The sequence below is a fragment of the Manihot esculenta genome, chromosome 7 (assembly GCF_001659605.2).
Source record: "Manihot esculenta cultivar AM560-2 chromosome 7, M.esculenta_v8, whole genome shotgun sequence".
In the NCBI taxonomy this organism is placed as follows: Eukaryota; Viridiplantae; Streptophyta; class Magnoliopsida; order Malpighiales; family Euphorbiaceae; genus Manihot; species Manihot esculenta.
The window spans coordinates 2585838-2609836 of record NC_035167.2 but is presented as its reverse complement, the minus strand read 5'-3'; the positions used below and the strand labels follow the sequence as shown (position 1 = coordinate 2609836).

Sequence of the window (23999 nt, the reverse complement as noted above, 5' to 3'; positions counted from 1 at the left end):
TCCTAATAGCCAAGGGAGACTATTTACAATAGAAATAAAATCCTAATATGCAAAATTATAAAAATACCTAAAATATCCAAAAATAATAATTAAAATATAAAAGTTAGCCCCGGTCCAAGTCTGCCATAAAATCCAAGGCTAGTTGCTCCGTGTCATTCCCTTGCACTTGTAAAGAACTCGTCCTCGAGTTGTCATCAGCAGGGTAGTACTGAAATAAATCTGCCACATTAAACGTCTTGGAAATTTTCATTTCATGTGGGAGGTCAAGAATATAGGCATTGTCATTGATCTTCTGAATGATCCGGAATGGACCAATCTTCTTGGCGTCAAGCTTTTTCTGTTCTCCACCACGCTCCTTGCGTAAATACACCATAACTTGGTCACCGACATTGAAGGACTTGAAACGCCTATATTTATCAGCTGTAACTTTATATTTGTCATCGGCTTCTGTAAGGTATTGTTGTACCTGTTTGAAAACATCCACGTGCTGTTTTGCCAAGTTGCTTGCTGCAATACTGTTGTAAGCAAATTCCACCTGGTCTTGGAGGTTTTCACTCTCCTTTGGACTCATCTTGTAATGAGGCAGATTCGGTAATTTTGATCCAGGAATGAGATTAATCTGATGTTGGATATCCCGCAGGGATGGAAGCTTTGATGATTCCTCCACTATCTTAGGAAACTCCTTCAACAGCTCTTTGACGGGCGGTGGTAAAGATGGTGCATCCTCCATTGTACTTTTTTCTCTCACCAATAAAGTCAGTGTGCCCCCAGATTTCTCAACTGCTCCTGATAGCTTCTGCACTCCTGTAGAAATAGCAACAACATTCTTCTCTTCCACTTTAGAATGTTTCGCAGAACCGGAAGACAAGATAGTAATCTTCTTTTGATTCCACGTAAACATGTATGAATTCTCCTTCCCTTTATGCAAAGCATCAACATCGAACTGCCAAGGGCGACCTAGCAAAATTCCACAGCAATCCATATCCACAACATCACAATTAACAAGTTCAGTATAAGATTTACCGATTGAGATAGGTACGCTGCAGATTATGTTGACCTCAATTGTCGGTCCTTCCTTAATCCATCCGACTTTGTATGGTGAGGGGTGAGGCTGTGTAGGCAACTGTAATTTTTATACCAATTGCTTAGCTATCAAATTCTCACAACTGCAGCTATCGATAATTAGCCTGACTTGGCCTGGAAAATCTTCCTACTTTGCGTCTCATCCTCCTGTTTAGTTGAGCATAAGATTTTCTTCACTGCATAGGTGACTGCCTTTCCCTTATTGTCGACCACAAGATTGGCGGCCACAGGATTGGCGACTGGTTGGGGGTGTGCGGTGGCGGCGGGTTGGTGGATTCCCTGCTGCAAGGTCAATTGTCCGATCATCTCCCTCAATTCTGCCAAAGATGCCTCAATCGCAGCAAGTCGTGCCTCTTGGTTATCTGCCATAGTCAAACTTCGCTCTGATACCAATCTGATACAGGACTATTTAGACTCCGTCAGGAGTTGTAACCAATATCGTTTGGTTAAGACGAAATAAGAGAAAAGATAGGCTAAAAGACGAAAAGTCTTATTGAAATTTCTTAAAAATTAGAAAGCGTGTTCCTAATAGCTAAGAGAGGCTATTTATAATAGAAATAAAATCCTAATATGCAAAAATAATCCTAATCCTAATAGGAGTCTAAAATCCTAATAGCCAAGGGAGGCTATTTACAATAGAAATAAAATCCTAATATGCAAGAATAATCCTAATCCTAATAGGAGTCTAAAATCCTAATAGCTAAGGGAGGCTATTTACAATAGAAATAAAATCATAATATGCAAAATTATAAAAATACCTAAAATATCCAAAAATAATAATTAAAATATAAAAGTTAGCCCCGGTCCAAGTCTGCCATAAAATTCAAGACTAGTTGTTCCATGTCAATTAAAAATCGAATCAATCGAATCAAACTAATAAAAATCAATTCGGTTCGATTCATTATATCAAAATTAAATTTTATAAATTTAACAGGTTTAGCCTTGAACTGCTGATTGAATTGAATAATGGTGGGGAGAAAAGAGGTTGGACTTGAGTTGGTGGTTGAGTTTGATAAAAATAATAAAATCGATTAAAAACTGTTTGATATTAATATTTATATTCATAAATATAAATATTTATATTTTATTTGATATATTAGCAGTTTTAATAAAAATTAATTATTTTAATAGCGATTAATCATTATACTAGCGATTACTTATTAATTATTATCTAATAATAGTTAAGGTTTATAAGAAGAATTCAAAAGTAGAATGTTTGTACTCTCTTTTTAAAAAGCTATTAAGTTAGTCATCATACCCTTTATATTAAGGGTGATTATTTGGTCGATTCGATTTAAAATTAAATCAAACTGAATAAATTAAAAATTAAAATTTTAATATTTATAAAAATCAATCTGAATCGATTTTAATTAAAAATTGAATCAAACTGAATCGATCTGATTCAATTCAATTCGGTTCGGTTTAATCAGTTTAAAATTTTAATAAATTTTTTATTTTTTATACTTTATTTTTAATATTTTAAAATTTAATTAAAATATTTTAATTTGAATATGATCTATTCTCTTAATATCATTGAAAATAATATATTATTATTACTGATCAGTTCGATTTGATTTTTTCAATTTTTTTTTTAATCAAAATCGAATGAATTGAAATAACCAAAATTTTTAAAAATAAAAACCGAATCAAATCCAAAAGAATAAAAAATTGAATTAAAATTTTAAATTAATTTAATTAGATGAATTTTTTCAATTTGAACCGAAAGCTAATCCCTATTACTATCTATAAAAGTGAGAAGAGGGGAGAATGATGGAATTTTTCAAATATTTCTATTAATATTTGTTAATTACAATACTTTTATTATTTAAAATTTTTTAATTTAATTATATTAATATTCTATTTAATTTTAAATTAATTAAAAATATATTTTTTTAATTTAAACTTCACTCGATTTAATCGATAAGATTTTTATTATTTTTATTTGAAATTTAAATTAAGAATTAAAAAATTATTTAAATTTAATAAATCTTTTATTTTAACTTTAGATTTTAAATTTCGCAATGAATATAATTTTTATTATTAATTCAATTATAATTATAGCTTTACGTTTAAAAACATTAAAATTAGAGTTATATGTAAATTATTTAGTTAATTTTTTATTATAATTAAAATTATTTAAAAGAATTTATAATTGTCTAAAAAATGAAAATTTTTAATTTTTACAAATAATTTGATGTAAGTTTAACCCTTTCTTTGAAAAAAAAAAGATTTTAATATTGAATTGAGTAATATTTATAACATTTAAAAATTAAAATTTTTTAATATACTAAATTTATAACCATTATTAAATGATAAATTTAATTGTGGATAATTATTATTTATTTGAATGTTGATTGAGTTTTTATAAAATAATAATTAATAAAATTCAATTAAAATATAAATTTATAATATTGTGGATTATATATTATGAATATGTAAATGCTTAATAACACTAAAATGACATTATATTATATTATTTATATCATAAAATAAAAGAAAATTAGCAGGTTAATTGAATCTTTATTAATTTTTATTAATTCAGAGAAAATAAATAAAGAGATGCTATGAGATAAATTTAGTTTAAATTTAACGAGATTTAATTGGGAGATATTATACATGTAGATAGGGGAGAGCATTCGTTCGGTTCAGTTCAAAATCGAATCGAACCGAATAAACTAAAATTTGAAATATTAGTATTTATAAAAATTAAATCGAATTGATATTGATCAAAAACCGAATCAAACTGACTCGGTCTGATTCGATTCGGTTTGATCAATTTTAATTTTTAATAAATTTTTATTTTTTACACTTTATTTTTAATATTTTAAAATTTAATTAAAATATTTTAATCTTAATATATTTTAATTTCTCTATATTATTTAAAATAACATATTATTATCACTAATCGATTCGATTCGATTTTTTTGATTTTTTTTTCTGATCAAAATTGAACCGAACCGAAATAATTAAAATTTTTAAACTTAAAAATCGAACCGAATTGAATAAAAAACCGAACTGAATTTTAAAATGAATTCGGTTCGGTCAATTTTTTCAGTTTCAACCGAATACTGCTTACCCCTACATATAGATGCAATTGCTTATCAAGTCTTTTTTTTTTCTCATCTTACTAAAGAGCACACTTCCAATCTCTTTAGTGTCGATTGCATTATTAGTTAAGAGTGATCATTTGGTCGGTTCGGTTTAAAATCGAACCGAATTGAGTAAATCAAAAATCAAAAGTTTAGTATTTATAAAAATCGAATTGAACTGATTTTGGTCAGAAATTAAACCGAATCGAATCGGTCTGATTTGATTTGATTCAGTTCGATTTAATCAATTTTAATTTTTAATAAATTTTTTATTTTTTACACTTTATTTTTAATATTTTAAAATTTAATTAAAATATTTAAATATTAAAATAATTTAATTTCTGCATATTATTAAAAATAACATATTATTATTGCTAATCGATTCGGTTCGATTTTTTCAATTAAAACCGAACCGACTTGAAATAACCGAAATTTCTGAAATTAAAAATCAAACCAAACTGAAATAAATAAAAAATCAAACTGATTTTTCAAATTAATTCTTTTAAATCAGTTTTTTCGATTTTACCCCAATACCGCTAACCCCACTATTAGCCCTCAAATTTCAAAGATACTATTTGTGTCACTATCTCTTTTCCTCCAATTTATGTGTATTCTCAATTAATTTAAATTTATATTAGATTTGAAATTCTATACGTATTTTGGATTTCTCTTATTTTAATTTAGTATTTTATGTATTCTTTAAAATTTATGTTGTTAAGTATTTAATGCATTTATTTAAATAAAAATTAAAGATTAAATAATTTTCTCTTTAATTTTATTAATTTTTTTATTATGAAATTCATTTTATTTATATTTATATTTAATTTAATTTTCTATATATTTTATGCAATATTCATACAAACTATAATTTAAAAATGAAAAATTTTGTAAATACTAAAAATACTAAAATTTTATTTTTTGAATTATTTTATCTAATAAAATATAATTAATTAAAAATAATAAAAAATCAATTGGGATGATAAATAATAAATCTTATATTTTATGAAAACATTTGAATTAATTGAGTCGATAGATCAAAGTTAAGCTATATTTTTTTACAATTTTTATGAATTTTATTAGATATATTAATAAAAATTTTAAATTTAATTTTTATTAATATACTATTTATTAATTCATTTATAGTGTGATATTATAATCGATATATATTTATATTATAAATTTTGTAATAACATATTGTATTTTATTTTAATTTGATAAAAAAAATAAAAATAAAACATTTTTACTGTGAAAAGAAAGTATTTATTATATCATAATATATAATATAATTGTAATATTTTCTTTTCTTATTAACAATAAATTTATTTGCAGGTAGAGACGGAAGAAGATTGAAGTTCAAACGAATTATTAACTCACATAGATTTACTTGCAAATAGATGTGTAGGAGTTTTTAGAGTTGTTAATTTGGTGAGGATTTGGCCTACTCTTATTAATAAAAAGCCAAAAAGTCAAGATGATAAAAATTTACAGGAAAGCAAATGCGAATCATTTGATAGTTTGGCTAGTTTAACCATCGGTGATAATTTTAATTTAAAAATTTATCAATTAATCGTGTTAATAATAAATTTTTACTAAGTACGGGATTTTCATAACCTAAATTAATAAAATAAAGGTTCTATCCCTCATTTTGAAATATATATATATTAAGCGTATATCTTTATTTTTTAATTATTAATGAATTTATTATTTAAATTAATTTAAAATATATAAAAAATTGACTTTTGAGAAAAAAATCATTTTTAGATAAATATTATTGAAATAATATATTTAAATATTATTAAAATAATATATTTAAATATTAAATAATTATGAAAAGATAATATAAAATAGTAATTTTATTAATGTTAAATTATTCAATATTAAAAGGTTCTTCTAATTATTAATAATTTTATAAAAAATGGTAATTAAATATTAATTAATTATGAAAAATAATATAAAAATAATAGTTTTGATGATATAAAATTATTAGATAATATGTTGGTTTTTAGTTATAACAATTATATTTAAATTTTAAAGTAAAAATAATTATTATTATCAAAATTAATTTAAAGTTGGTAAATAAGTATGTAAATTTTAGGATATACATTAATAATAAAAAAATTCAAATTTTGATAATTCGAATAAAGACAAATCAATTTTTAATTATTAATATTAAAGTAATTATAATAATATTAAATTATTAGATAATAAATCTAAAATTTTAAAATAATAATTAAATTGATTATAATAATTTTAAAAATCAATTATCAACTATATATATAAATTAATCTAACAATTTTAATACACTCTAAAAACTTCTTTATGTAATTATAAAAAATTAATAATTTTAATCATATAAAATTATCAGGTTGCTTTAATTATTTACAATTATATTTAAATTTTAAAGTGGATAATAATTTTTATTATTTCAATTTATTTAAATAATTAAATAAATATTTAAATTATGAGAGATATATATAAATTTTAAAAATAAATAAAAAATTAACTTAAATTATAAAAATTGTTGATGAGCGAATTAAAATATAATTATTAATTAAAATATAAAAAAATAAAAAAATATATTGTGGTTTTATATATTTTTATTTCAAAATTTATATTTTAATTTATATTAAATTAATATATGGTGATATAATTTTTATATTAATATTTAGTTAATATTATAATATTATAAATATTATTTTCATATAAATTAAATTATAAATTTTAAAATAAAAAATTAATAAAATCACATAGAAATTTTTTTTATACTTTTTCATTTTGTTTATACGGAATGAAAGCGATATTCTAAAGTAACGTGCACGGTAATGAAATATAAAGTTTAAAAAATCTCCAATTTTTCAGATTGACGGTCGAAAATTTAAGTTTTTGAAAATTTTAAAATATTTTAAAAAATTTAATTCCTAAAAAAAAGTTCAATTTCAAAAACATATTATATTTGTCAATTTCAATTTTGATTTACTAATATAATGGCAAGGAGGATAATTTTTTTTAATGTGTAAGTTAGTAAATTTTGGGGGAATATATTAGATTTTATTTGTTTATGGAAAATAATTTGTTTATTTAACAAATATTTTTTTAATAAAATATTTTTTTATTATTTATTTTTAATTTTAAAAATAAAATATATTAATTAATGTTATGTACATTTTAATATAAATATTTAGTTTAAATTAAAAAAATTAATTAAATTAAATTAATTTAAAATTTTAATTGAATTTTTTTAATTTATAATTTTTAAAAAATCAATTAATTTGATTTCATTTTATTTTTATAAAAAAATTGATAAAATTATTTTTTTTTTCATATTGAAAAAGTAATAAGAATGAGGGGTGTTAAGCTTTTTATCATCCTGGCGTCGAGCTTACCGCAGTAGAGTTTAACCACCAAGTTCGGGATGGATTGGTGTGGTTCCTCTACGCCTAGGACACCAGAATATCGAACCATGAACGAAGAAAGGCATGAGAGAAAAGTATATTGGCTAGTGATTATGAGGCCCCAATTCTTGATTGGAGGGGACACCAAAGGCCTCTGCCCTTCCATCCCTTGGATCATAGAGAGGGAGGGCAGAGCTTTTGATTTTTTCATATTGTCAAAGAGTTGAACAATAAAAATAGAAGGCGAATACCTAATCGAATTGATCGGGTCATGTAGGAACAAGGTTCAAGTCTACCGGTCTGTTAGGATGCCTCAGCTGCATACATCACTGCACTTCCACTTCAATAATATATTAATTTTTATAATATTAAAATATTAGATTATAAAAAAATTAAAATACTTTAATTAAATTTTAAAACATTAAAAATAAAAAATAAAAAATTTATTAAAAAGCTCATTTGATCAAATCAAATTAAATTAAATTAGATCGATTTGATTTAAATCGATTTTTATTCAAAATCTATTTAATTTAATTTTTATAAATATTAAAATTTTAATTTTTAATTTATTTATTAAAATCGAACCGATAGATTACTCATTTCCGATTAAAGTAAATATTAATAGCGATGAATGATTAACGTTTCCATAGAAAATAAATCATTTTCTTGATAAATTATTAAACTGAATATAATTTAATTCGGAACTTTATCTTTTATTATTAAATTTTGACATTTAATTTTATAAAATTAAAATAATTTAACTTCAATATAATTTATACTTATTTTAAAATTTTATAAATTAAATAATTATATTTTTATAAGAACCAAATAGTTTAATAGTCATATTTTATAAAAAATATAAAAAATTATGATTTAATCGATTTTTTTATTTATAATTTATTTTAGTGTATGTAATTCAATTTTGCCTCACAATAATATTTTGTAATATAAATTATAAGTTGATATAATATTTAAAAATTACTGCTATAGTAATATAGTAAACTACTTTATACAAAAATAAACTATATACATTAATCTAAATTATAGATTTTAAAATAAAAAATTAATAAAATTACATAATTATTTTATATATATATATTTATTTTATAAATTTTAACAATTAAATACTTATATTTTTAATAAAACCAAGTGTGAAAGTGAATAATGAAAATGTCATGAGGCAATTGATATTTTAGTCAATTTATTATTACCTCACAATTAAAAATTGACCCATTACTGTAATTGATAAAAAGAAAAAAATTAAACTAAAAATTGACCCATTATTATATTGATAAAAAGAAAAAAAAAAGATTTACAATTTAGTTTCTGAATATTATCATTATTAACAAGTCAGTCCCTATATTTTTAAAAACCTATTAAAACATCCTTATATTTTTTTTCCGTCAACGAAATAGTTATTCCGTCTTCTTTTTCGTTAAAATTAGATAAAGAAGGAGAGATAAAATTTTTAAAATCCAATTTTATCCTCAAATAAAATCCTTTATTTAGCTTTTGGATATTATTATTATTAACAAGTTAGTCCTTATATTTTTAAAAATCTATTAAAATATTTTTATATTTTTTCATATCTATTAAAACGTCGTTATTGTTTCTTTTCGTCAATAAAATAGTCAATATCTTTTCTCATATATATTAAAACGTTCTTATCATTTATTTCCGTCAACGAAATAGTCCTTCCTCATCGTTTTTTTTCGTCAACGAAATAGTTCTTTCTCATCGTTTCTTTTCGTCAACGAAATAGTCCTTCCTCATCGTTTTTTTCCGTCAACGAAATCATCCCTTCCTATATTTTTAGAAATATATTAAAACGTTCTTATCGTTTCTTTTTGTCAACGAAATAGTCCCTATCTTTTCTTTTCAACTCCTTCTCTTTCTCCTTCTCCTCCTCCTCCTCCGAAAAAGAAGAAAAAGAAAAAAAAGAAGAAGAAGGAGAAGAAGAAGAAGAAGAAGAGAAAGCAGGAGAAGAAAGAAAAAGAAGAAGAAGAAGAAAGAAAGACTTGATGAAGAAAAAAAGAAAGGAGAAGGAGGAAGAGGAGAAAAATAATAGAGGGTAATTTAGTATTTTATTATATTTTTAATGGTAAAAATAGATGAAAAGACTATTTTGTTGATAGAGAAAAAAGATAAAAATATTTTAATAGGTTTCTAAAAATATATAAACTGACGTGTTAATAATAGCAATTAAATTATAAATCTTCTAAAAAAAAACCATAATGTGCTTGTTTATCGTTTTAAAAAAAAAATAATGATGCAAAATAAAAAAAAGAGAATTTATATTTTAAATACAATTAAATTAAAATTAATAATATAAAAATTTAGAAAAGTCGATAATTTAATTCCCCAATAACAAGGACAAATAAAAAGACAATAAATAAGGTCCGACTCCCAATTCTCCCAAAACACTGGTCCTTGACTAATGCCCTTGACCTTTAACCCCTACATCCAACAGTCATTTTTTGTTCTCATTCAAAGCAGGAACTCATCTCACCCGTCCGATCATTCCATAATTAGCCCTTTTGTCTTCCCCTCCTTTCTCTTCTACTCCTTCATAAGCCCTTCACTTCACTGCTTCTCTCTTTCCTTCTCTGGAAAGCCGCTTCTCTACCGTACTAAAAAGCGGTTTTCCGGTCACTTCAGATCGGGTCTATCGGTTACGTATCGGCCTCGATCCATCGCTTTTAGGTCCGGTTCCGATTTACTCTTTCTTCGTTTAGTCTCACTGTTGATTGAGTGATTTCTGTTTCTAGTTCGATTAGAATGGATTTTCCATGTTATGTAGACTTAAAGTCTTGATAATTTTAGTTTCTCACGTTTTCTTAGCAACCAAGCAGATATTTTTGTTCCTTAAAAGAAAACGAAAAATTTGTGGAGGTTCTTTGTTTGCTGTAAGATATATATTAAAGTTCGATTTTTCCTCAAAATATCTTCTCTTTTTTAGCAAATTTCTGTATTTATTTGTATTTGGTTTCTAGGTTGAGAATTTCCCTCTTTTTTTATTTATTTATAAATTTTCCATGTTCTGTTTGATTTTTATTTGACAAGACAAAAAAATCGCTATCAAAATAATAAAATGGAATCTTATGCTTTTCAATCACTAGTAATAAAAGAGGAATCGTATTAAAAAAAAGAAAAAAGAATCGGAATCTCTTTTTTTTTTTTTCCATTTTCGTGTGGGTTTCAAACGTGGCCTGGTGGATAGCTTAAAAACAGGCTTTTTCCCTTTTGTTGTTTTGATTTTTTGTTGTTTGATTTAAATTCTATTATTATAAAAGGGGAAAAAAAAATCAATGAGGTACCTTATCGTTTAAGTTTTTATGAAAGAAATAATTAAGTTGTTTTCTGAATAGTAGTTGAGTTGGAAAATAAGCTAGACTTTTGGAATAAAAAGACTGGTGCTTTGTCTTTGACTAACCCTTTTGCTATTCCCTTCTCTCTCTGTCTCTCTCTGTTTGTAGGCGTTAACTTGGGCTTTTATTGATCGATAATGGCCACTGGAACGGAACTCGAGAAACGTATCCTTTCGTATTGGGTTTACCGTTTGAATTTGCTTTTGTTTTTCTGTTTTGGGCGTTTTTGTGTGTGCGCTTTTTATGTTCCCCCTTCTCTCTTGATACAAGCTCTTATGTGGATCCCTTTTTGGTGTCTTTTGTGCAAGTTGTTTTTTTTTATTTACTTAAATTGGAAAATATAATATTTGTTGTTCATTATATATTGAAGTTTGCTTGAAAGGCAAATTCTTCTTGTTGGGGGGTTCAAAGATTTTGATTTTATGGAAAATAAACTGTTTGGCTTGTTTGATTAATGCATTTTCTTTTCTTCCCTTCCTCCTGCTAAAATTGCATATTGGATTTATTTTGGAAAAAAGAAAGTTCTTTATGGCCGAGTAATGGTGTAGAGTAAGATGAGTATTAGTGACAAGATATTTCTTAGTATTTATAAGATGATTACTTATTTGTTGGCAACTCGATGAAATCATAGTTCCTGGAGGCTTTGATCAGATTGAATGGGGTTGTATTCTTAACTATGTAATACAGCTGAATCTGTCCCTACAGGATTGAAGGCAGAGCCCGTTAGGAAATTGTCTGGGCATGGTGTGGTATGCCAAATTATCTATCTTCCTTTTGGTTTTTTCCCTTATGGATGCTTGCTTGAACAAATGGCATTAGGAAGATGAAGAAGATTTTTAATTTATTTTAGATTCCTCTCTTAACTTTAGCTGCCCCACCTCTCATTCGATTGAGAATTATAGAAAACTAAAACTCAAGGAAATACATTTTTTTTCATTATAACTTAAGTTCATGAATAAAAAACTGTGTGAGTATGACTTCTCTTCCTGTTCAAAAAGATAGCTACTATTTTAATTATTTCTATGGATTTTGCAAGTTTGTGGCTTTATATGTGTACATCTAGTCATCCACTTCACACAAATTTATTCTGTGGTGGATGGTTTATTTTAGCAAGGAACCTGCTTAATGCTTGGTCTAACATGATTCTCTCTCTCTCTCTTTTTAAATGCATCTGTTTCAGGCTTCTGGAAAAGATGGAATACCATCTCACGCCAAAGTTGAAGTAGATGGTAATTCTTGCATCAAAGGGGAGGCTGACCAAGAGTCAGTTGGAGAGCACAGTGTTTGCAATCCACCTACCAGTAGTTACAATTATTACTACCCAGGTGGGATATTGAGACAGTTGTATACTCTTATGTTATATATGATATCTAGGAATTGTTACATAGTCAATTCAATGGAAGGTCATAATCTTAGCATGCATATAATAGGTTGTTAGTGAAGTGGAGACCTGTACTAATAAATGACTTTAATCAACTTTGTGATTAAGTATTAAACTTTTACTTAACTTCCAGACAGTCGGAATCATTTTTCAGGCTAATGGATCAATTATGTGAAAAAGGAAAAGACTGCTCACTTTATCATGTCTTCAATCATGATAACCTTGAAAGGGTTTTATTTCATAATCGTTACATGGTTACTACTAGAATGGCTGAATTTATAGTGTTACATACACTATATATATATAATCTTGTTTTTTGTGGCACAGTTTTAAGTTGTAATGCTATGCAAAAATAAAATAAAATAAAAAATAAAAAAAGAGAGAGAGACAGATGGGCTGGATAACATGAGGGTAGTTAAGTTGCTTTTTTGTTGGAGTAGTCTTTTGCTGGACTGTCTTTTGCTGGACTGCTACATAGGAGTTGCGGAGTTCATAGGAGTTGTTATAAGTTGAAGTGCATAAAAGCCTTCAGTAAGAGCTGTTGAGGTTTGCTAAAGAATAATTGCATGACTGCAAAATGCCATTATAGAATATAGATACTCTTATGAAGACCTACTTTCTGCCATGTAATGACCTAAGTAAGACTTCGATGCAGCTTGAGACCTTTTTGCTTCGGTAAGGCTAAATGTATTTAGATCATTGCCTAGAAAATAATATTAAACATTATAATGACTATTAGTAAGTATTGAGTTCATCTAGTTTCAACTAAAGCTCTGCTTCTTTTAATTTGATTTGCAACTCTGAATTTTTTTGATTTGGGAATTTAGATATATTTTTTGTTTATTGATTTTTGAACAGAACTCTTTGTTGCAGGATATAGCGTTCCCTTCTCACAATTGGATGATCATGGTTACTTTCAAGCAGATGGATCTCATATGGTATGGTATTCCTATGTTTACCTTGGATGTCTATTTGCAAAAGCTTGGAAACGTATTTATAATTCTGCTTTCCTAATTAGTGTGGTTTTATTTTAACTGATTGTACTGTATTGGTTGATTGCTTCAGGGAATACAATCAGACAACGGATCACTAGTCTATTATTTACCTGGCTATAATCCATATGCTTCTGGCGCTGTAGTTGGGGTAGATGGGCAAAGTGTTTGTCAACAACCATATTTTTCTTCACCTGGTTACCTTTCGCATCCTGTTTCTTATGGATCAGAAACCATGCCTTGTTATTCATGGGATTCGACCTATAGTGGAGATGTCTCAAATGGCAATGCTGGTTCTGCAAATGGAAAATATAGTTCAGGACCTATTTCTTCTCAGTCCAATGGTTTGAACTCTAAGAAGTCAAATGACAACATTGGTGGCAAATCTTCTAATGCATACTCGCAACCAACTACACCTTTAAACAAGGTATAAATATTTTTAGCACATTTACATATTTATGGTCAACTTGACTTCCATTTTATTATGTCAACGGTCTTTTGGTTGCCCTGTTTGATAAAAATCACTTGGAATGTATCAACAGCTCTGTGTTAAGTTTTAATATTATGATGTCATGGCAGCGGGATAAGTCTCTCTTTACTTATCTTAAATGTTTAATTTGGATTTGGTTCCAGCGATGTAAAAATGTTTCTCTTCTTTTTGAGGGAAACTTTTGTGTCTATTTTTATTAGTCATGAAGTTCATAGATGACTAGTCTTTAACATTCTTGGATATATCTCACATTCATTTGAGTTTATCTTTAAATGTTTCTCTAAAAATAATTGGTTTTGAAGTTTATTATGTTTAATTGGTCATCAATACTTCTTCAGCTTTGAGTTTCTGTTGATGTAAGCATTTCATGTTACAGATGTCTACATTTGGTTCTGATTTCTCATCAGGCCTCTTGAAGGGATACAATCCTGTAGGAAATTTGTCTTCATATTCTACCCGAAAACAAGGTCCATTTCTGCATAATGGTCCTATGAACTATAGGCAGAATGGAAGGATATGGAATGGAAATGATAGAAATAAATCAAGAGATAGATTCTATAAAAAGAGTGATTTTGAAACATCAACTGAATTAACTTGCGGTCCTAGGGCCTCTAACAAAAGTTCTCCGCTGGACACTGCTGTCAAGGAAGACTTGCGAATCACTGTACAAAAGGATCAGTATAACCAACCCGATTTTGAAACTGAGTACACAAATGCTAAGTTCTATGTCATCAAATCTTACAATGAAGATGACATTCATAAGAGCATTAAATATGATGTATGGGCTAGTACTCCAAATGGCAATAAGAAGCTAGATGCAGCATTCCGCGATGCAGAACAGAGATCAGATGAAACTGGCTCAAAATGTCCAATTTTTCTCTTTTTCTCGGTGAGTTGGAAAACAGGTCCTCTATTCTCGTTGAAAGTGCCTTTATTGTTTCTTATCATGTCTGACACAAAATGCTTTGTTGAAGTCCTCGTTTTGCCATCATTTTCTCTTAATTGTAATTTCAGGTTAATGGAAGTGGACAGTTTGTTGGGATCGCTGAGATGGTTGGGCAGGTTGATTTCGATAAAGATATGGACTTTTGGCAACTTGACAAGTGGAATGGTTTCTTCCCAGTTAAATGGCATGTCATAAAAGACATTCCTAACAGCCACCTGAGGCATATCATCCTAGAAAATAATGAAAGGAGGCCTGTAACTTTTAGTAGAGACACTCAAGAGGTATCTCCTTTATCTCATGCACAATTGTATTCAAATTTTCTTCTGTGAAAGCCAGCCTGAAGTACATTTACATAATCTCATATTTTACATTCTTGATTGCGAGAAGATCTATCATCTTACGTGACAGCTTCACACAAGCCTTCTGCAATGTGCTTTACGCATGGTTCCCTTGCATAACAATTACCTTAGCAGATTATATGATTTGTGCTTAGTCATCTCATGAGATGAATATATAAAGGTTGAACTGACACGTTTTGTTATAATAATTTGCAGATTGGACTTAAGCAAGGTTTGGAAATGCTGAATATATTTAAGAGTTATTCAGTTAAGTCATCATTGTTAGACGACTTCAATTTCTATGAAAATCGAGAGAAGACTCTACACACTAAGAAGATCAATAAGCCTGCAAGTCTGCGAATGGAAATAGAAAAAAATGATGATTTTATGGTAAGTTAACTTTCCCAAATTAGTGGATGTTTTTTATCCAGTTCAGATTTTTTCATTACATCTTTTGTGCATGGTGCAATTTTCTGCCTTGAAATTTGCTATTGTTAAACTCATGATGATCTTATTCCTGTATGCACTTTTTCCGAAGTTTTGGATAGTAGCTCGATTCTATGAATGAGTGGGTCCATAGTACTGTTACACTCATTATAAATTTTAAATTTTAGTATTTAGTCTCTATAGTACGAAGAAACTCATTACTTAGTCCCTCAATTTTGAAAAATATGGTAAAATGTGGCTGAACCATTAGTTTTAGCTGCTAAATGTTTTATTGTTTAGTACTGTGATATGGAAAAACTTACTAGTTGATTTCTCAATTTTGTGAAAATGTCTACTATTAGTCCCTCAATAATTAGTATACTTTTTAAAAACTCATATTTGATGATGACTGGAAATATTTCACTCTTTTTAATGTTTCTTCACTTTAATGCTAATTTTGCAACCCTATTTTCTTTTTTCTGAAGCATACAAGAGCAGGAGATAGGAAACCTGATGGTGATTTGAGTATCAAGAAAACCACTAATCCCCCGCCTGTCAGTCTAATGAAGAATCTGTCTCTCCATGGCTACAACCCAAAGAGTGATTCTGTAAAGAAGCCAATAGAAAATTCAATCCCTGTTGTTCCTGCAACATAGGCAATTTAGATCCTTTTTATTTTATTTTTATTTGCAATGATATAGATCTTGAGGAGTTCTCCTTTTATGTGCTCTTGTTCTTTTTCTTTGCTTTTCATTTTAAGCCAGTTATAATAATAAAGGCTATTTGGGAGTGAAGTAGGGTCAATTAAAATCAAATCATTCAATTGTTTGTGTTGTCAATCGATTAAAATGTCTTAATATTGAACAGGTCTTTGAAGGCTGAACTAATAAACCTTGAATGTGAATGAAAGATTCACACTATTTACGCTTAACTTTCTCTTATTAAGATTCTTTTCAAGCAAAAATCAATGGTCGTGAATTGGGATGGCAACGGATCGGATACCGAACCCTAATAAAATGGAAATAATATCCGTTGCGGGTTCGGATTGGATTTAAATTTTATGTACAGGTATCCACTATCCGAATTCGTTTATATAAATAATTAATTTAATATAAAAAATATATTTTATAATAATATTTATAAATTTTTTTAATATATTTTTATTTAAAAATTTTTATTTAAATATTTTTTAGAAATATTAGATTTTTAAATGAAAATTATTAATGAAAAATATTTTTTATATAAATTATTAATTAAAATATATAAGATTAAACGGATTTGGATTTTATTCGGATAATAATAATCGGATTTGGAATGGATTCGGATAGTTTAAATTAATTTTTAATCGGGTTCGGAACAGGTTCGGATATTACTAATATAAATCGGGTTCGAATAGTTTAATTTTCACGGATATCCTACCCGTTTACATCCCTAGTTATAATAATAAAAAGCTATTTGGAAGTGAAGTATGGTCAATTAAAATCAAATCATTCAAATCTCTTGTATTATTGAAAATAATAATATACTGTTATCGATAATTGGTTTAATTTGATTTTTTTTTAATTTTATTTAATCGAATCAGAGTAAGTAACATCCCAAATATCAGTGCATTGCTTCTCGCCTATAGATCCGCGGGGCCTTGCTGCTGCACGAAAAACTGTGCTCAGAAAGACGCCTACGGGCCCGTAGCAAATTGCTTCCACGTCCAGTGGCAGCCAATTGGTCCGTGGCTCCCTCCTCGTTTGAAAGTGAAGGGTGCAGGTCACAAGCATGAGCTAATCAAATCTTGGAAAGTTGAATAAATTCAATCATTAAAATCTAAGTTCAGTCATGAAATTCAAGCACCACAAGAATTAGAATTAGAGTGCACGGCGAAAAAAACAAGAAGAAAGAATTAGACTGTATTTGGCATTGAGAATAAGATACAGAAAGTTTTATTTTACATTATGTAAAACGTATTTAAGTTAAATTTTAATATTACGGGGTATTTTTATTAAATTATTTTATATAACAGTTTGATTTTAAATGAACGTAAATTTTGGTTAGATTTTAAAATTGATATTTCTGTTGGGTTTGTAATATTACTTTAGCTGTGAGAATTTATTTATCAGGTATAATCGTAAAATAATATTTTTATTTTATTTGATAAAAATTTTATTAATATGATTAGTAATTTTACTTAAAAAAAATTAAATTTTAATATCTTAAACTATTATTTTTGAAACGTTTGTTTTTGAGACACCAGCCCCAAGCGTATTGCTGACTCTTGTGGGCTAAGGCTGGGCTGAAATCTGAGCCCGTATTGCCACCTGAAGAAAACATTAACCCCTAAACCCCGAGTGAACTATCGTCTCCGGCGTTCAGTTCTGAAATCAAATTCCCATTACCGTTTGGTGCTGTTTGGAAGCCAAGAAAACGGATTCCAGTAAAACGCAAAGCCAGATTATCAAATGACGGAAACTGCTAAACACTCTCTAGATAGTGCCTCTGCTGAATCTCCTAACAGACCTTCGAAGATCTCAAAGGTCCAATATTTCAGCGACGACGAAGGCGGCTACGACGAGGAGTTGGTGGAATCGAGTGTTGTCACTAGAACAATGAGCCCAAATCCTAGACTTCAACGCTACTTGGTGGCTATTGAGTATATTGGGACTCGATTCTCGGGTTCCCAGAAGCAGCTTACTTGCAGAACAGTGGTTGGGGTACTAGAGGTGATCTCTAACGGTCGTTATTTGTTTGCGAGAAAAGGGAAGAAAAAATTTCTTTTTTTTAAAAGAAGTACCTTATGTTACATTTCTGGGCATTTTCGGGAAATTTTGCTATGTAATTTTCGCGCTTTAGGAAGCAGAAACCAAATTTTTTTAGCTTTCCAAAATGCTGACCTTTTTCGGGGGGGTGGGGGGGGGGGGGTGGGGGGGGAGTTCAAGCAGAGCTATATTGATTTTAGTATAGTTGAATATCTTGTGATGAGAGTGAATTGTGTTTTCTTTTTTCAATGTAAAATGCAGGAGGCTTTTCATAAATTTATTGGTCAGCCAGTATCAATTTCCTTGTCTAGTCGAACTGTAAGTCTGATATTACTACTTCCATTTTTCTAATTTTATGCTATGTTTGGATATCAACGTTTGCAATTGGGGATTTGGATTTAGCTTAGTATAGATTATTAATAAATTATGAATTTCAAATTGCATTATTTTACAAAATAAGGGCTTTGTAGAGTGGATTTGAAAATAACAATGTTTTATAAATCATTTCAAATCTACATTTAAAGAAGATGCTCTCCATGTTTACAAGCCTAATACACTTGTCAAGTTTCAGTACCATATTTTAAAATTTCTCATCCAAACACAAGGTTAATTCCTCCATTCGTATTATTAGTTTGTGATTATGACCAGTCAATATTTGGAATCAGTAATGGAGTAGCATAATATGGTGATGAAATTAAAATCTTTACATCCTATATAGGAACATAGAGAAAACTGATACGAATCACTTAAGAGAAGATAACTTTCAAATTTGCAACAATATGCATTAGTGTGACACATATTCATATGGTTTTAAACAGGGGCATAGTTATATCCTCTTCATGTATTGTCGTTTTGTCTATTTCCTTTAAAGAAACCAATATATTTGTGTCCATCCTCCATTTGCTAGTAATTCCTATCATCATATTCATATGTACATTACATTGTTTAGAATTTTTTTCACACTTTTCTGGTCTATGATATAGATGCTTAGATTCAATTGTCGTAGGATGCAGGAGTGCACGCCTTATCAAATGTTTGCCATGTTGATGTTGAACGCATAAGCAAAAGGAAGCCTGGTGAAGTGGTATGTTTTATGCTTGTGTACTTCCAGATTCAGTCATTTTTTGCTGAGTTTTGTTTTGTACTTGTCACTGCTGATGATCTGGCTTGGTGAGCACCCAATGCTTGTGGTTTTGTAAGGGTTTTAAGTTTTTCTTGGAACAGACTGTGTCCTTTTAAGCCATAGCGAGAGAGAGCAAGATTGTCAAAAATGTTTTGAGTGAGACTTAACTATTAAGAAACTGGTAAACAAAATGTAAGATGTATGCTCACCTCACCTATACAGCTTTTGTAGAATTTGCTTTTTTAATTGGTGAGCTTTGCGCCAAAGAAGGAAAACGTAAGCTAATGGCTATTTTCTTTTTCATGAAACTGCAGTTACCACCTCATGAACCAGCGGTAGTTAGAAGAGCTGTGAACCATTTCTTACAGGTGTGTGTTCTAAATTTTGCAAATATACATTAAGGAACTGTTTCCTACATATTGTCTTTTCCTCCACCAATTTTTCGGATACTTTCCGTTATACTTCTATTTATTTTCGTGACCAGTGATTGATATTGTACTTTTGTAATGGCACTTTATGCAAACATAGCTAATGCTGACGTAATGTACCTCCTCTCTTTGCATGCCCATTTGATTGGATTTGATAGTATCATATAAATTTTGATATATCTTTATGCCAATTTTGTCTCAATTCGGTTGGGTAATCTTGTGTTTATTTACTGTTATACTTCATACTATCTTTGGGCATGTGGAAAAAAAAGGAATGATTATGATGTTTTAGATGAATGGTTCAATGTATATGTTGAAAATAGTATTGATATTTGTCAATGTCTAGGCCGTTAGGTCTATGTAGTACAATTATATATTGAACCATTATGACTATTCCATGATCTCGTGATAAATATTCAATGCTTCTTTAAATTCACTTGTGATCATTAAGTTAATGGGTGAATTGCAAGTAGGATCAGATCCTGATGTGGCTTCATCATGATGCAAACTCAAGTTGCTCCTACCTTCACAAGGCACCTTTGCACTCTTAGATCAAGGGTTTCCTTTCTTACCATATAAAAATTATGCTTTACTGTTATTATATTGCTTACATATTTCTCTGTTATTAGGCGTGTGAACCATCATGTTACTTAAAGTGGATTTTTTTTCTTATTATTTTCTTCTGTAGAAGTTCCTTACTTGTCCACTGATTAGTCATGACTGGATCATGTGCTTGTGTTTCTATATGTTGATGTTGTCTTGGTAGCCTATTTTAATGAGTTCCAATCATGATGGTGCTGTATAAGTCAAATGGTGCTTGGCTTGATCTGATTCATTTGTTCACATGTTCTGTTAATTTTATGTGCTAGTGTACTATAGCTTCTCACATTTTTTTTTGGTTTTTCAGAAGAATGAAGGTGATATTATGGTGATTGATGTTCAATGCGTTCCAGTTGATTTCCATGCCAGATTTAAAGCTCAAGAACGAACGTAGGCATTGATAGAGTTAAATTGTCTTTTAATAGAAATATTACATAATGAGGAAATAGGAATGAATAATTAGCTGACATAATGGCATATTCAATTTAAACAATTTCAATTTGGCCTTCAATTAGATGCCAAACATATGCTCTCATGGGTGACACCTTACCATTTGTTGTATGTTTGTTGTAGTAGACTGTATTAATAACTTGTATTTCAGAGGACAAAATATTAATAAATTTTTTGAAAAAAAAAAATTAGGTACTTCTACCGCTTGTTATCTGGACCAGAGCCTTTGTCCACCTTTGAGCAAAACCGGGCATGGCATGTACCTGAGCAACTAGATCTTGTTGCTATGCAGGTTAACTAAATATTATCAAACAGTTTCTGCGCCCTTGTTTTACCTAGTCATTGGATTTTTCTGTCAGTGAAGAAAATAAGTAATTGATATTAATGCAGGAAGCATGCAAAATTCTTGTTGGACATCATGACTTCAGTTCCTTCAGGGCATCTGGTTGTCAGGTTTTTCCTTCTCTTGTAATCTTATTAATGTTTTGACCTTTATCAGGCCCATGCATTAGATTACAGAATGAAATGGCAGGGCAGAATACATGTGCCAACAGAAGCTCTTTATTTATTTATTTTACAGTTAGGTCACTGCTGTCATCGTGGCAACATAAGTTTGAATGCACTTTGTTAATCTATGGTTTAGCATTTGGGAAAACTTGGGGTCTATTTTTGGGTTACAAAGGTAAAATGGTACCCTGCGCATTATAGTAATGTTATTTTTGGTTTAATATTAGGAAGGTTTTGTATTGAAGGCTTGGCTTGAACTGGCTCAGCAACCAAACTATTACAGTCACACCACAGTTAGACAACTTAGACTCCAGTTCCCACCCCATGTCGAACCATCTCAGAAGAAGAAAAATGCTACTCTTTTAAGTCTTCTTTCCTTAGTTATCCTTTGAACTCCACTTCTTGCTGTTATATGTGCAGTGCAATTTTAATGAAAATCCTCGTGTGAAAGCTCTCTAACTTTCTCCAAAAACTATTTAAAAAATTTATACTCAATATTACAGGCAAAATCACCCATCAGAACTTTAGATGAACTTTCTGTTTCTGAGGTGGCTTCAACTCCATATTTTCCATCAATAGTGGAGAGGGAAAAGGAAGTTTTACATGAGGAAGAATCGTGCTGCAATAATTTTCAGACGGACATGGCTAGTGGATCTATTTCTGACACTAACATGCCAGGGGCCTCCTATATTGAAGATGTAGGATTTGGTATAAGAAAAAGACACCGTTGCTATGTTGTTACAGCACGTGCTCGCTCTTTTCTTTACCATCAGGTTTGTGTTAACCTTTCCAGTTCTTGTGTTTCTGAACATATTTTAGTGCTAAGGGTTTACTTTTGAACTCATTCTTAAATTTCATTGATTCTTTAAATTTTAAGGTTTGAATAGGGAAACCAATTAATTATTTTTATAGTATGATATTTCTCACAAGTAACTGGGAAAGATTGAATCAGTTGATTCTAACCTTAGCTAATATTAATATTGTAGAACTTGAACTCATAGTTCGAGTCCTTGTGATCTATGGACTTGAAGTTCAATTGAACTGAATCTTTTCAGGTTCGCCTGCTTGTTGGTGCACTCAAATCCGTCGGCACTGGGGATCTCACAGTTTCAGATGGTATGGATCTCTCTTTATACTAGTCTACCCATTTTGTTTATATTAGGAATAACAGTTTATTCTTGTCTTGTTCTGTACTCATGTTTGCATTACATTATTCTGTTTTGTAAGTGGAAAGAATACTGAAGGCGAAGTCTGTGACAGCGGCAAGTCCCATGGCCCCTGCTTGTGGTCTGTACCTTGGGCGCGTAAAGTACGACCTCCCATGACTTCTGATAAATGTGGGTTTTTTTATTATTTTGTTTTCAGAAAACATATCATGAGCTTACAGGCCTGATACACATCAAGGGTTCCTATTCATATTTAGACAGAGTACCTTTATCTTGATGATTGGAAATTGGACAGAAGCATTCAATAGCTTGTAGAAAGATTTCTTCCACTTTCCTTGTTCAGATTCTCTTCCAATGAAAGCTTATATGCAAGTTTATCAGATAAGCTTGCATATCAGGTATAACGAATATCGAGAAATGCAATGAAACACAGTATGATGCATGGAAATAGGATGAACACTGTAGAGTTGTTTAAGTTTCTGTTTCCTGCAATAACACTGTTAACTATTACAGGTGATCTTATAATTATTTGCTGTAACAACAGTCCGTAAGTTAGATCAGAGCATTGATGCAAAGAGATCAGAGCATGAGAGTTCTTAAAGATTTCGAATAAAAGAGAGACCAAAGCCAATTTAGTCATTTCACAAGTTATAAATGGCAAATTGAATTTAAAAGGGAGAGTTTTGGGATTAGCGGTTGCATCTAATTAATAGTTACCGATTTAAATCGAAAAAATCAATCAAATAATTTAATTTTAAAATTCAGTTTAATTTTTTATTTATTTTTTAAATATTTAAAAGATATAGTGATCAATATTCGGTTTAAATCAGAAAAATTAGTTGAATTAAATTAATTTGAAAATTTAATTTAATTTTTTATTCATTTTAATTTGAATCAGTTCGATTTTTAATTTTAAAATTTTTAATTATTTTGATTTGGTTTAGTTTTAATTAAAAAAAATTGAAAAAATTAAATCAAATCGATTAGTGATAATAATATATTATTTTCAATAATATAAAAAGATTAAATTATACTATGATTAAAATATTTTAATTAAATTTTAAAATATTAAAAATAAAGTGAAAAAATAAAAAATTTATTAAAATTCAAATCAAATTGAATTAAACTGAATCATATCGATTCGATTTGATTTAATTTTTAATCAAAATTAATTTGATTTTTATAAATACTAAAATTTTAATTTTTAATTTATTCAATTCGGTTAGTCAGCGATAAAAGTCTATAAACAGTTTTATTAACTGTATGTTTGGATCAATTCTAATCATAAATAAAGAGTTTTATTAAATATATTTTGGATTAATTTTATAATTAGAGATATTTTTAATAATTTGATATCTAATTTAATTTAATTTTTTATTTATATTATATTACTCTTTTAAATTTATTAATTATAATTTATTTAATTAATTTTTACATCAATAAATTATTTAAAATTATAAAATATATAGATAA

The 23999-nt window shown here is 28.6% G+C and overlaps 2 protein-coding genes across 7 annotated transcripts; both read left to right on the top strand.

Moving 5' to 3' along the window:
- The first annotated feature begins 9942 nt into the window (after positions 1 to 9942).
- Positions 9943 to 16228, top strand: LOC110619291 (YTH domain-containing protein ECT1). Of its 2 annotated transcripts, none has more exons than XM_021762640.2 (10): positions 9943 to 10267; positions 11041 to 11097; positions 11620 to 11681; positions 12113 to 12257; positions 13187 to 13251; positions 13379 to 13732; positions 14172 to 14684; positions 14810 to 15022; positions 15296 to 15469; positions 15991 to 16228. In XM_021762640.2, the coding sequence occupies exons 2-10, from the start codon at positions 11070 to 11072 to the stop codon at positions 16159 to 16161; spliced, it is 1725 nt and encodes a 574-aa protein (XP_021618332.1). In that variant the 5' UTR covers positions 9943 to 10267; positions 11041 to 11069; the 3' UTR covers positions 16162 to 16228. The 2 variants fall into 2 exon arrangements, with proteins under 2 accessions (XP_021618332.1, XP_021618331.1); XM_021762639.2 differs by having other exon boundaries at positions 13172 to 13251.
- A 1544-nt stretch (positions 16229 to 17772) lies between these two features.
- On the top strand, positions 17773 to 22944 carry LOC110618616 (tRNA pseudouridine synthase A). 5 transcript variants are annotated; one of them, XM_043958643.1, is made up of 10 exons: positions 17793 to 18216; positions 18514 to 18570; positions 19259 to 19336; positions 19690 to 19743; positions 20711 to 20793; positions 21046 to 21145; positions 21244 to 21306; positions 21864 to 22133; positions 22416 to 22476; positions 22588 to 22944. In XM_043958643.1, exons 1-10 carry the CDS (start codon positions 17956 to 17958, stop codon positions 22683 to 22685), a joined length of 1125 nt encoding a protein of 374 aa, XP_043814578.1. In that variant the 5' UTR covers positions 17793 to 17955; the 3' UTR covers positions 22686 to 22944. The 5 variants fall into 5 exon arrangements, with proteins under 5 accessions (XP_043814577.1, XP_043814579.1, XP_043814576.1 ...); XM_043958641.1 differs by having other exon boundaries at positions 17780 to 18570; positions 22595 to 22944; XM_043958640.1 differs by having other exon boundaries at positions 17785 to 18570.
- The last annotated feature ends 1055 nt before the right edge of the window (positions 22945 to 23999 follow it).

Coding starts and splice junctions, on each gene's coding strand:
- LOC110619291 (XM_021762639.2), top strand. CDS start 11,070: ATGGCCACTGGAACGGAACTCGAGAAAC. Junction 11,682..12,112: donor AATTGTCTGGGCATGGTGTG/GTATGCCAAATT, acceptor CATCTGTTTCAG/GCTTCTGGAAAAGATGGAAT. Junction 15,023..15,295: donor TTAGTAGAGACACTCAAGAG/GTATCTCCTTTA, acceptor AATAATTTGCAG/ATTGGACTTAAGCAAGGTTT.
- LOC110618616 (XM_043958640.1), top strand. CDS start 17,956: ATGACGGAAACTGCTAAACACTCTCTAGATAGTGCCTCTGCTGAATCT. Junction 21,146..21,243: donor TAGATCTTGTTGCTATGCAG/GTTAACTAAATA, acceptor ATATTAATGCAG/GAAGCATGCAAAATTCTTGT. Junction 21,307..21,863: donor TCAGGGCATCTGGTTGTCAG/GTTTTTCCTTCT, acceptor TCAATATTACAG/GCAAAATCACCCATCAGAAC.